The sequence below is a fragment of the Hippoglossus stenolepis genome, chromosome 17, assembly GCF_022539355.2.
Source record: "Hippoglossus stenolepis isolate QCI-W04-F060 chromosome 17, HSTE1.2, whole genome shotgun sequence".
NCBI classification, from domain to species: Eukaryota; Metazoa; Chordata; class Actinopteri; order Pleuronectiformes; family Pleuronectidae; genus Hippoglossus; species Hippoglossus stenolepis.
This window is the reverse complement of record NC_061499.1, coordinates 18,235,512-18,248,029: the sequence shown is the minus strand read 5'-3', so window position 1 is coordinate 18,248,029 and position 12,518 is coordinate 18,235,512. Positions and strand designations below refer to the sequence as shown.

The 12,518-nt window shown below is 40.8% G+C and overlaps 1 protein-coding gene across 2 annotated transcripts in view; it reads left to right on the top strand.

Moving 5' to 3' along the window:
• col22a1 (collagen, type XXII, alpha 1) overlaps positions 1 to 12,518 on the top strand; it is a 53,313-nt gene that overhangs the window by 37,868 nt on the left and 2,927 nt on the right. For both annotated transcript variants that reach the window (XM_035182126.2, XM_035182125.2), the window contains 20 exons: positions 502 to 537; positions 615 to 728; positions 1,055 to 1,108; positions 1,371 to 1,424; positions 1,583 to 1,636; positions 1,784 to 1,837; positions 2,015 to 2,068; positions 2,174 to 2,227; positions 2,347 to 2,400; positions 2,491 to 2,535; positions 4,688 to 4,741; positions 5,692 to 5,745; positions 5,928 to 5,981; positions 9,251 to 9,322; positions 9,423 to 9,458; positions 9,541 to 9,585; positions 11,044 to 11,223; positions 11,332 to 11,398; positions 11,494 to 11,676; positions 12,397 to 12,474. In XM_035182126.2, the coding sequence (XP_035038017.1) occupies positions 502 to 537; positions 615 to 728; positions 1,055 to 1,108; positions 1,371 to 1,424; positions 1,583 to 1,636; positions 1,784 to 1,837; positions 2,015 to 2,068; positions 2,174 to 2,227; positions 2,347 to 2,400; positions 2,491 to 2,535; positions 4,688 to 4,741; positions 5,692 to 5,745; positions 5,928 to 5,981; positions 9,251 to 9,322; positions 9,423 to 9,458; positions 9,541 to 9,585; positions 11,044 to 11,223; positions 11,332 to 11,398; positions 11,494 to 11,676; positions 12,397 to 12,474 (1,396 nt within the window). The remainder of the gene's footprint in view (positions 1 to 501; positions 538 to 614; positions 729 to 1,054; positions 1,109 to 1,370; positions 1,425 to 1,582; positions 1,637 to 1,783; positions 1,838 to 2,014; positions 2,069 to 2,173; positions 2,228 to 2,346; positions 2,401 to 2,490; positions 2,536 to 4,687; positions 4,742 to 5,691; positions 5,746 to 5,927; positions 5,982 to 9,250; positions 9,323 to 9,422; positions 9,459 to 9,540; positions 9,586 to 11,043; positions 11,224 to 11,331; positions 11,399 to 11,493; positions 11,677 to 12,396; positions 12,475 to 12,518) is intronic.

Genomic DNA, 12,518 nt, shown 5'->3' with positions numbered 1-12,518 from the left:
CAGTCTTTGATATTAAATTAAATGTTTCTTCTTATTTGACTTGTCTGCCTCAATGCATTAATGGAACATGGGATGATAATAATATTAATATAATAATAATAACACTCAGTGGGTGTGTTTAGTATTATTACCGTAATTAAAGTTGAGGGGGATATTATTGCTGTGATGTTTTGGACAACAGAATGCCTTCAATGAACTGGAAAATCAACTGTGAGGCCTCAGATTTATCTTTCAACATCAGTGTTGGACTCGACCCGTGTACCCATGGCTGCAGTTTCACAACCTGGTGGAAAGCCTGAGAGCAGAGGAGTGGAGTGATTACAGCAGTTTTAATGCTCTCCCTCTCTGAACTGAATGTTCAGCAGTCACATGTGTTATGTTCGGGGGTTACCATGTAGCCAACATAAGGATAAATTGGAATTGAACTCTTTTGTTGCCCAGTGAATACATCCCATAATCTTCCATTCCCTCCCTGATTAACTTTTTCATCCCGTCTCTTAGGGAAAGGCAGCAGACCTCTCTGACCTAAATCTGAAGGTAAGAGGCAGTTCCACTCCGACTGAATGAGAAATGTGTTTGGATGCTGCGACTATTCACTGTCTTTTGTCTTTTAGGATGTCTGCTCAGACTGCCCCGCAGGTCCACCCGGAGCGCCCGGTCTTCCAGGAGTCCTTGGAGATAAAGGACACCCGGGTCTTCCGGGGAAAAATGGTCAAGATGGTTACCAAGTAGGATAAAGTCATTAACAGTCCAACATCTCTGTTCATAACCTCAGTAATTCTGTAATGTGAAGTCTACTAAGATATCTCCCAACGCTCATCTTTAACAGAGTGTTAGAAAGTGTGATTCTCCACTTTAGCAGCCCTGTGTGATGCATGGGGTGCGAGCTGCGCTTTAATCACCATCAGTCACAGTTGGTGTGACGGATAGAGAGGCTCTGTCCGCATCATTAGCTCGGCCTCCTCTGGGGGCAGCAGTGAACAATTAGGACCCGGCGACGGCGCTCTGCGCTGTCTGGCTGGACAGAGACTGATGCTCTGCTGTGTCATTACAGGGCCCAGCAGGGCTAGTGGGACCTCAAGGACCCCCCGGAGCCGATGGAGGAAAGGCAAGTTTGCACACTAACTGCTTCCTTATCGCTCCCAAATGGCCGATTCTAAGTTGCTTGTGTCCCATTGTTGTTGTTTTTATCACACTTTAAGTAATACGGTGAAATGTTAACTATAGAAACACCGTTCAAAATTTTTTGTTGAATTGAATGACATTTCAAAATTGATTTATCCATTGCTTCAACCTCTTAGTTTTTCAGATGGATGCTTTCCTCTTGAAATGTGACATTGCATAAAATAATAATCTTTCTTTTACCACAGGGTATAAAAGGTGATCGAGGACCTGGTGGAGCACCTGGAGACAAAGGGGAAAAGGTTTATGACTCACGACTCTGGCATTTTTCTCCTTTCTTTTTTTTTTCCTCCTTTCTCTCCGTTTGAAGACATTTTAATTCATTAAAATACATTATTTAAAACATTTGCGGGTATGAAGCACATAATCATATTATAAACACTATTTTCTGTATAAACAGGGTCACCCAGGACCCCCTGGTCATCCAGGTCCTTCTGGCTTGATGGGTACAGCGGTAAGTTTCTATTTTTAGCTAATTAATTTGAAAGCACATGCACTCTAATTGTTCTCAATATTTAAGCTTTTTCTGTGTGGATTTGGTCTCACAGTCAGGCTTTCTATTTCTGATGACCTCCACTGACACTGTCTCTTTCCTCTTCAGGGTAATGATGGACAGCCAGGCACCGTCGGACCCCCAGGGCCCCCTGGAGAAAAGGTGAGGCTACGTTGCGTGTGCTTTCCCCTCAAAAAAACGTATTACCCATGTGTCATTATCGTGCAAACCTCCTCCCTATAGCATGTAGGTCAGACAGCCCGTGTGGTAATAGTGGCCATTCATCATTTCTTTTCCTTTGGTGATTGTGACCTGTTTGTGTTTGTTTGTTTTCACTAGGGCAAAGAGGGTCTCAAAGGAATCCAGGGACCACCAGGTCTTCCTGGCTTGGTGGTAAGAAAAAATGATTCGACTTGCAGCATTATTAATATACATGAGTATACTTGTAAGTTGTAGTTGTAAATGCAGTTGTAAAATGTTTCACGTGCTGCTTTCTAGGGACTGCCTGGAAACATGGGAAAGGATGGCAGACCAGGTGAAACAGGAGAAAATGTAAGTAAATGACCTGACGTGCATATAATGTTTAAACAACAACTATAAAACTCTTGTCTGTAAATAAGGATATAATGTGTCGAGACATAATTCTGAAACTATTTTTATTTTATTTTCAGGGCAAGCAGGGTGAACCTGGGCCACAAGGAAACTCTGGGCTCAGGGGACTCCCGGTGAGTAACCTCCAGTAAACAGATCTGATGGAAGAAGCTGGCAGTGCAATGTGTTGTGCCTTATTGAATGTGTTTTCTCTCCCTGGATAGGGCTTTAAAGGCCACAGAGGAGAACCTGGAGCTCCAGGACCCAAGGTCAGTGTGCCACTTTTTTCAATTATTTGATTTAGATTTTATTCTTTGGTGTCCTTTTTAAATCAGCGTAAGCATACAACTTTCAAGACTTGAATTCTTAACTTAATCAAAAGGAACTAATACTTCACTTCGGTACGATGCAATTTTAATTGTAATTTGTATCCATTCCTGCCATGTCATGAATAAAAAAAGAACACGCATGAGAAGCTGCTATACTTCTATTTTAGTTTTACCTTAAGGCCACACAGTGGAAGCTTCTCCTGAACATTTCATATATTAAAAATAGAAGTCAAAATGGTTTAGGGAATCTGCAAAAGCAGAAAACCTGTCAGGGGACAGTATTTTCACTCCATTTTAATGAAAAGTGCGATTTTCCAGAGAGCAAGTCACTGGGGTTTGGTGAATATGTGGGCCTGGTGCTGTCACGTTTCCATATGAACAATTGAAATGGCATTACACTGGCAGTGTAATGTATCGTATCCCAGTTGTCCTGCTCAGTTCCCTTACACACAGTAGTTAACTGCTGCAGCACTTTCACACATGTGTTACACAATACTACAATGGAACTCACCAAGATCCAACGTCCCCTTTATATTGAAAGCTCCTCCAAATTACACACACTCATACAAATCAGTCCCAGTTTTCATCAAGATCCATGTATATTTCTTTTAGGAATCAGAGAAAATGTCACAAAATATCCTGTCAGACAGTGTTAAGGAAGGTTATAAGAAATTCCTGGATCAACCACTTCATTCAGATCAGCACCAAAAATTTCTTTCTTTGCCCTCTTCCCATCATTCCACCAAATTTCATGAAAATCAGTTTTTTAGCTTTTGCATAATCCTGCTGACAAACAAACTAGAATCAGTCGAGTGCAGACCTCCACTAAGGCCCAACTGTCCCCTTATGAAACCAAATTTAAATTAAAAAAAATTTGCACAAACTTGTATATATCAGTCCCCTAAACATGTCTGATAGTTTTCGTCAAGATTCATGAATTATTCTTGACCTTGATCCGCCCCCTGACCAAAATGTTATGGGTTCTTTGCTGACCCATACCACATCCTTCCAAGTTTCGTGTAAACCAGTTCAGTTGTTTTTGCTTACAAACCAACCAACAAACAGACATGGGTGAAAACATAACCTCCTCGGCGGAGGTAAAAAAGAAATGTTCTATAATTATTACTGCAGGATTTGAAAACTGTGGCATCTTCACTTTTAATAAATACACACAACTGCCGAGGAACAATGGATGATGACGACCCCCTCCACTGCAGCTACTGCAACCATTCACTGCAGGAGTTCAGCGAACAGCACGCAGCTACAGTCAGGGTTTTGTTATGTCAAGCTATGTCTCACACCTGCACTTTTTGACACACACCCTCTCCAAAAGAATCCCTCGCCGCTTGCCGCTTTTGTGTACCTACACAACACACACCCGCGGGGAAGGTGACCAATAGCCCGGCTCATAAGGGACAGCTCTGACAGGCAACTTATTAGAGGAACGGAGAGGAGTTTCCATAGAGACACTGAAAGTTACCAATACTGATAATGACTGTCAGTAAATGTCAGTCAAATGAAAAATATTTTCACCGATACTCAGGAAACTGTTATACATACTTATGCTTATACAAAACAATACGAAATACAGATGCAGTGTGGCAGGGTCACACACTGAAACCATCATAATGACCTGCCTCTTGTGGACTGAACACTATGATAAACCCCCAAACTAATAAAGGCAGTTTCTTTCATATCCCATCACGTTACTTCTTTTTTGTGCTGATGTGACAATAAGAATTTTTATTAAACATAGGTTTAATAAAGGTTAAACATAACAAAATGCATACCTGTAGTTGAATAATTAAAATGAAATGTAAGCGCTGTATCTTTAAAGCTTCTAACCCTTTAAAGATCTTTCATACTTACATAATAATAATAATATTGATGTTAAGACACATGCATTATTCACATAGAAATAAGTGAAAATATATATTAAAAACACCATATCAGTTCAGGTAAAAAAAAGATCATATTTAAACGGGTTTCTCCCTGAAATGTCTTTTGTGTAACTGATGCATGACAGTATTCAAGTAAAACCTAAACCTATTAGTCGCAGGAGTTTCTCTGAAATGTTTTATGTGACAAACAGGGAGAAGATGGAAAGTCTGGATTACCTGGACGTGACGGCAAATCTGGAAAGGAGGTATGTTCAACCTTTTGTATTTGATGGTATCCTGTTTTGAAATTAATTTTAGCACAAAAAAAACCATTTTGCAGCAGGAAGTTTTTTTTACCCCTTAGTAATGTCTGGAGATATTCCTTTCAGGGTATACCCAACAACCTTTACCTGTAAGTAACCTGAGAGGCAAATCAAGGTTTGCAAAGATCTTGTTTTGTTCCTTAAGCGAACTTAAAACCTTAAAGTGGAGGTGACTCATTTACACATAGATCTTCCCTCCTCTTGACCATGGTGTGAGACCAGCGTTTAGAAATCAACCTGAAACAGTCAAGGTCAGGGGGACATCTTCCCCCGTCCCATGTGGACATCAATCCTCGGGGTGTTTTTTTCTGATGTGCATACAATTCAAATGAGTGATTATTCTTTTTAAAAAATTCCATGTGACTATATTTCAAATATAATGTCCCTTCCTGGCTCAGTCATCCACATCCGAGGAATAATCATTTTTCTGTGTGGAATTAATCCTCCACTGATTGATCCAACTCCGAATGAAAAATAACGTTTTTAACAGAGAGTAACATTTTCATCAGATGGTTTTTCAGTTATTTCTGTATAATGAAGGTCTAATACTAATACTACTACTAATTTCAAACCATAGAAGCCATTTATCTTCATCAAATAATAAACTGAAAACCCCTCTTACATAAACATTTAAAGGTCACTGCACTTTTAGTAGCAGGATGTAACTCTTCCATGTTCAACATAACTCATCCTCTCAGTCACAAGTCTCCTACTGCAACTACAGGTTTTCACCCAACTGTTATAAAAAGGTGGGAGTTCAATTTTGGCTCACTCCTGCAGTAAAGTGGTCATTCCAGCCCTGAAGCATGACCTGCAGATGAGATGTGAAGAAGTCGCAGTGATTTCAACATGGAGACGATGTGATTAAAGTGTCTGGTTCTTCGTCTTTGCAGGGCTCCAGGGGATCACCCGGTCCGGAAGGAGTTGCTGGACACAGAGGAGAGTCGGTGAGTCATTTTCAGTCCCTGTCAGACACTGCTTGACACCGTGTCGCCTCTGTCTTGTGTTTGCGTCAGAAAGCCAGACAGATAGATATGGACGTAAAAAGGCACTCAAGTTGTCTCTCTACGCTGTCCTTCTCCATCAAGTCTCTCGTTCTGTCTTCCCTTATTCTCTTTTTGCGTCACAGGGCAAGCCAGGTGAACCAGGACCATCAGGAAAAGCGGGTCTCCCAGGAACTCCAGTAAGTTATCTGTTCCTCCTGTGCATGATGTTCAAATTCATGTTTTTTTCTCTGGAAAGCTTTTTCCATATAACAAGGTCCCAAAAGTGCAAATGAACAATAGTAATACATGCAAATAGCAACGGGAAATTTAATAAAAGGTGGAGTTAGTGATTCACAGATGTTCAAGTAAGTTTTCACCCCTTAACCCTTTCACTATTTGATTATCTTCTTTGGGTTAGGTGTAGTTTGTGGTGTTTCCTCATTTGGAGTGCTACTCTCAAATGGATTGTGGGTATTGTTTCCTTTGTGATAGCGGTGTTAGCATTTCCAGTGACTAATAGTAGTTATGTTAGAAGGCATGATCACATTATCTCATTTGAGACGTGAAAGGGGATGTTTCTATATCCATACTGTCGAACACCGATCCTATGGAAATCCTTGTTTCTGCTTCAGAGACCTCTCTCTCACTCCCACTGTTCCTTCACCACCCCGTCCCTATGCCCGAGCACAAATATCCTTGTTGCTGATTGGCTGGAACGGTGTTGTGAAGTTTGGGTCATCCAGCTTTCTTTGTTTCCAAAATTATTGAGCCAGGGCTGTGTATTTAAACCAGAACACACAGAGAACGTACAGCTAGAGCTGACTGTGAGGAGATCTTCGCAGAATTCGACAAAAAGTAAAAAATCGGTTGCAGGTATATCTTAAAGGTAGTGACATATGTTCTATATTTGACTTAAAGATCAAGTTAGTAGAGAAGTGAGTAAGAGACCACAGGAAAAACTGTGAAAAACTAGCATTTTCAGAGTTAATAGAGCACGCAGTTGCTGTATGTGGGATGTAACTGAAGGTGAGAGGAGGATGTGAAGTATTTCTAGAAGAGATGCGCTGGCAGGTTATGATGGAGGATTGGAGTAAATGTTGTCCTGACCACGGTGGAAAACATCCCTTTCCCCTGGGCGCGCTGGGATTGAAAGGAGTCGACCAGGTTGCTGCCAGCAGGAGAAAAGCTGATTGCCAAGAAATATTAAAAACACAGAGGTCAGGTTGCAGTGGACCATCTCCGAGAGGCAAACTGGCCTATGAATCCCTCAGCAGGTTTGTGTGGCTCACACAGGATTTTGAATTTTGTAAGCACATCCACAGACACCGTAGCTACACTGCAGATGGCGAGGTGTGAATCCTCTGATGATGCAGAATGCAAATAAGTTTGTGTTGGGACTGTGAGGGAATCATCGATGAGGGGACAAAATCTGCTTTTTATTGGCGGCCATTCCTTTCAGAGGCGTCATTAATTAGAACTCTTGAATTAAGTTTAAACTAAAACTGAAAAAAATGTAAGATGAATAAACAATTAGACAACCAGAAAAAGTGCGCCTCAGCAACTTTGACTTGCATTCCTGCTTGAGAGCAATGGCTGTAAATAAAGATGGACCACGCATTTCTACTTCCTCCCATTGTGCAAAAAGGTAAATATCCTGGATACGTGCCGATACACACTCTGGACAAATTGTGAATCAGTCTCAGCTGTCAATCATGACATTTGACCCTGTTTTTATAGCATTAAAAATGAATCTCTTAAAACATCAGTGTGATAAAAACCTGAAATGACAGAAACTATTTTTGAGAAAAAATCATTTGACATTTAATTTGACTATTTAGTTTGGTACATGTCCCACCTACTAACATGGAGGAGGCTGAGTTGATGACGTATACTGCAGCCAGCCACGACGACAGAAACCATCTTTATATACAGTCTATGAAAACAGAACCATGTCCAGTGTTTGTGCGCTTTCTAATGATGTGTCGACCCAGTTAAAACAATACAGGTGATTAGAATTAATATTTTGAGCCAAACTGTGCAAGTAAATTAGACTGCACTTAAAAGTGGATGACATCATCTTTTGTGAGATCCACTTCAAACCAGAGAGAACAAAAAAGAAAATACAACAGCATAAATCTCATCTGAAACAATTATTTGGAAGAAAAGTGTATTCATGACAAATATTTAACACATTTTTTCCAAAAAAGCCTTTATTTAAGAATGTATTTAAGTTAAAGCTACTAAGGAGATGAAATGTGAGCTTTTCACTTTACTGGCTACAGAGAACTGGTAGATTTAGGATCATTCTTAATCGGGCCCCATAACTCAGCCACAATTTACATAGATGGGCAAATTATGTGTCCGACATCAATGAACAATTCCTAATTCAGGAAGATGCACATTTAAGTCATTGCTTGTTAACTGTTAACTCTATCTATTTTAGAAAAGCCACACATCACTGAATATAATGTTTATAATTAAATTAACAAATTGTTATATTTATTGTGAGTATATTAGTGACTAGTTTATTTAAAAAAATACTGACAGGAAAGGGGCACTTAGGGGGACAATCAGATTTCAGCAGGGGCCAGTGCCCCCTCGCCCGGCCCCTGGATCCGCCCCTGCTACAGAAAAGGCTCTGCCCTGCAATATTTCATTTGTAAGAGCTGTCGCAGTTTTTATCACAAAATGTACTGGCACAATTTTGCTGAGCAGACAGATGAGGTTAATTAAAGTGTGTGAAGGTTCAGTGATCAGGGAGTGTGTGGGTCTATAGGAGGCTGCTGGGAGCGGAGGGAGAGGGACACCGTCCCGAGGTCATCGTGACAGATATCATTTGTTAGGGAAATAAAATACAGCAAATGCAGAGGTTCGATGTGCTGCAATGGTGGTTTTCTTAGGCAGAGGAGTAACTGTTGTTAACCAGAGGGCAGTCGATATGCAGCCGGCTGTCAGAGAGGACTCGATGGAATCAGTCAGCGGAGGGAGCGTATCATCAGAAAAAGCCTGGAGCAGGAAGAGGTGTGGGAACAAGAGGCAGGAAGGTTAGAAGAGGAGTTGGATTGATCTCAGTTGGACAGGGAAGGTTTTCTATTTAGAAACAGGATCAGATATCACCAACATGTTATCAGATGGTCAAATTTACCATAAAGACAGGTGTGTGTGTGTGTGGGGGGTTTAGATGAACAAGAGTGTATTTTAATTTCTGCAAACATTAAGAAACACGCTGCACTCTGTGGTACTCTGTGCCATAACCAGCTTAATCTCTTCAAGCTGGCCAGTCCCAGCGCAACATTGGTGCATGAGTTTTTTTTTTATCCAGAGCACTACTGCATGTTGATATGAAGTACAGCTAAATGTTAATCGTGCTGAATCCTCGGTAATGAGCAAGGCTTTTACAGAGTACAAGTACAGTATGCCACGTGTGTGCCATGTGAGTAACTGCCATGTCTCTGCTGTCACACAGGGTCTCAGGGGAGACAAGGGAGAGGCCGGCAACCCAGGATTACCAGGATTTAGTGGACCCAAAGGCCCTGCTGTGAGTGGGAGATTCTTTCATGTGTTTTGATTTACACATTAATATTAAGTCTCAGATTTGAGCAGCTGTTGGTAATGTTAACTTCTATATTGGTTTCCAGGGTCCACATGGTCCGATTGGCCCAGAGGGAAAGCAGGTATGCGCATCCTTGGGCAACTAATGTATTGTATCTTTTTTCGTAATTGTATCTCTTACATATCACCGTTTTTGGTTTGTAGGGGACGCCGGGCAGAATTGGTGATCGTGGCCTGAAAGGTGAAAAGGTGAGTACTGGAGACATAAACAAAGACATTATCTGAAGCAGCTCTGTCGTCAAAGTTCTTTTTTTGTGGAAAAAGGAAATATGACTCTATAGCTGAACAAGAACAACAAAACTGAAGAAAAATAGGGAAAAAACATAAAGAAGCTGATATAAATGTCTATAAAATAATAAATGACAACAACATACAGTAACATGTAAAATTGAGTGAGCAATATAATAAGTCAATTTATATGCTAGAGTGAGTGGTGATGCACAGCATACATAATAAATACTATCTACAAATATACAATGGCAAGAATAAGTACATGAACCCTTGTTTGGAAATGACTGTTATTGGTATTAATTAGTCATAGAATGGGATCTGAACTTAATCTTAATCACAAATGAAGACAAACCCAGTACAGTGCGCTTGAGCTTGTGACACACAGACAACCCACATTTCACATTCCCTGGATGCTGAAACTCTTTGAGATGATGACTATTTAACTCTTTCCAACTTCTTGCGAATCAACAAACTTAGAACAACTTTTTGTCTTTGCACGGTATCGCTCACATCAGCAGATGCTTCTTGTGAATAACAAACTCTGAGTTTTTAAATTCAAAGGGTTCATTTACGTTGTCTTGCTGCCGTTTGCAGCCAGCTTAGATATTATGCGAGTATGAACAGATATCGACCTTGAACAGATGTTAACGGAACTCAGACACACTGTTACAAACAAAGCACAGTCACATAAATCCATATAGAAATGAGCTTCACGAAGGTTCATCCTTAATATCACCTTTCATCCAATTTGTTGTGCAGTGCGGCACAAAGCTTGACTGATGCTGCACAGATGTGGTTTTTCCTCATTATACAGTATTAATTAAAACCTGGATCTAGTGTGACTTGAGCAATCAGTGGTAAAATGACTGGAAGTCAGGGACCGTCTCAAAATGACGTGCCAGAAGGCCCAGAGCGAGTTCACACCCATAGACACCTCAGACCAACCCTGTATTCTTCTGTTGTATGTACTCTGCCACCATTTTTTAATCATGCTTTATGACTTGATGGAGTCCTGGTTAAAAAAATTCCCAAGTGTTAAATCCTCCTCTTCCATGTTCAGTATTCATTTCCATTTGGACCATTAGTCAGCCACAGTTTCATTACTATTTTAGAGGAGGTTCAAATGGGCTGCATAATTATTTTATTAATTGAATGCTTATGATTATGTTATATTTCATACTTTGTATAATAAAATTGTTTTGCTTACACATGCAATATGTATAAATAGCAGAAGAAAACTGAAAAAACAGAACTTTTAATGACAATTCAAGGTTTATATTCAAACATGTATTTTTGTGTAGCTCTACACCTGTAGTGAGTAAACAAGGAATATCTACTCTTCCCTTGTGGATTATCTATCAGATATTTTGAAGCACTTGCAGCCCAGAAATGTACAATTACTCTGATCTAATCCAGGGCGACTCAGGTGTGAAGGGAGATAAAGGACATGGAGGAGATTCAGGTATGCCTGGAAACCCTGGACCCCCAGGCAGAAAGGGCCACACAGGAATGATGGGCATGTCAGGACCACCAGGAGAACTAGGGTCTCCTGGACCACAAGGATCTTCAGGAAACCCTGGTCTTCCAGGCCAGAGGGTGAGTCTTCTCAAAGAATAAATAGATTTAAATCAGAGGTGTGTACAGATGACTGAGATTTTAATGTATTAATAACTGAGTTGATCAGTAACGTCTTTGTCATCTCAGGGAGAGTCTGTGTCACTGGAGCAGATGAGACGGCTCATCCAGGAGGAGCTATCAAAACAATTAGATGGTGAGGAGGCGATTACTTTTTTCTCAGGGATATAACTGGTCTATTTGTGCTAATGTAGGACAACCCTTACAGAAGTATATGTTCTTTATTTCCAGCCAAACTAGCTTACATCATGGCTCAGATCCAGCCAGCCCATGTAAAGAGTACTGTCGGCCGTCCTGGACCTGCGGGCACTCCAGGTAAAGATGGCAACTCCGGCCGACCTGGCCCCCCTGGCGAGCCTGGCATGCCTGGACAGAATGGAGGAGAAGGACCCAGAGGACCCTTGGGCCCTAAAGGTCAGACTCCAGTCTGTGTTATTGGTTGTATGCGTATGTCCTTGTGCCAAAGGTAAATGAGAAGATCGATACCAATGTCGTATATATGTATGGTAAATATGGGGTTAAAGCCAGTAGGAAAAGTCTAACAGTGCTACAGAGGCTTGGTCGAGAGGCACGTACCTAATGTTCCACAGAGCCTACTCATCTATTTCAAAACTAAGGCTGCAAATAATGTCTGAGCTAAAGAAGTTTGATCGTCCAAAGGTCAACAACACCAGGGATATTCAGCTTACAGTGATATTCAACTGGAAATCATTTAAATGGAGTTACTTAAGGAAGACTTAGTATTTTTTTTAAAGCATAAATGATCAAGTAACAGAAAAAAAAACTTATATTATGACTTTATTCTCATACTCAATATTATCAAAATAGCTGCTGATTTGATTTTCTGATAATTGATCATTACAGCTCTACCCACACAGTTGTTCCACTGTCCAGACAAAGTGGTCACCTGTTTGCTGTCTCACACTGTCTGCACATTTATTCATCATGCACCCATAAAGACTGGAGAACGAGAGCTACCAAGCCCTGACTAAGTTCCCTCATGCCTACTCATTTTGTCCATATTATTTAATTCCTTAAACTGTCGTGTCATGAACCAGTTTCAACACTCAGTGAAGGAAGGCTAATAATGTGCAGGACTCCTGTTGACTATTTTTCTAATCCTGTTCCTCTCAGGTGAGAAAGGCGGAAGAGGAGAGAAGGGAGAATCTGGTATTGGTGAAAGAGGAGAGCATGGCATTCCTGGCCCAATCGGTGAGAGCCATTCTCCTGCTTGCTGTAGTCATTATCATTAGGGT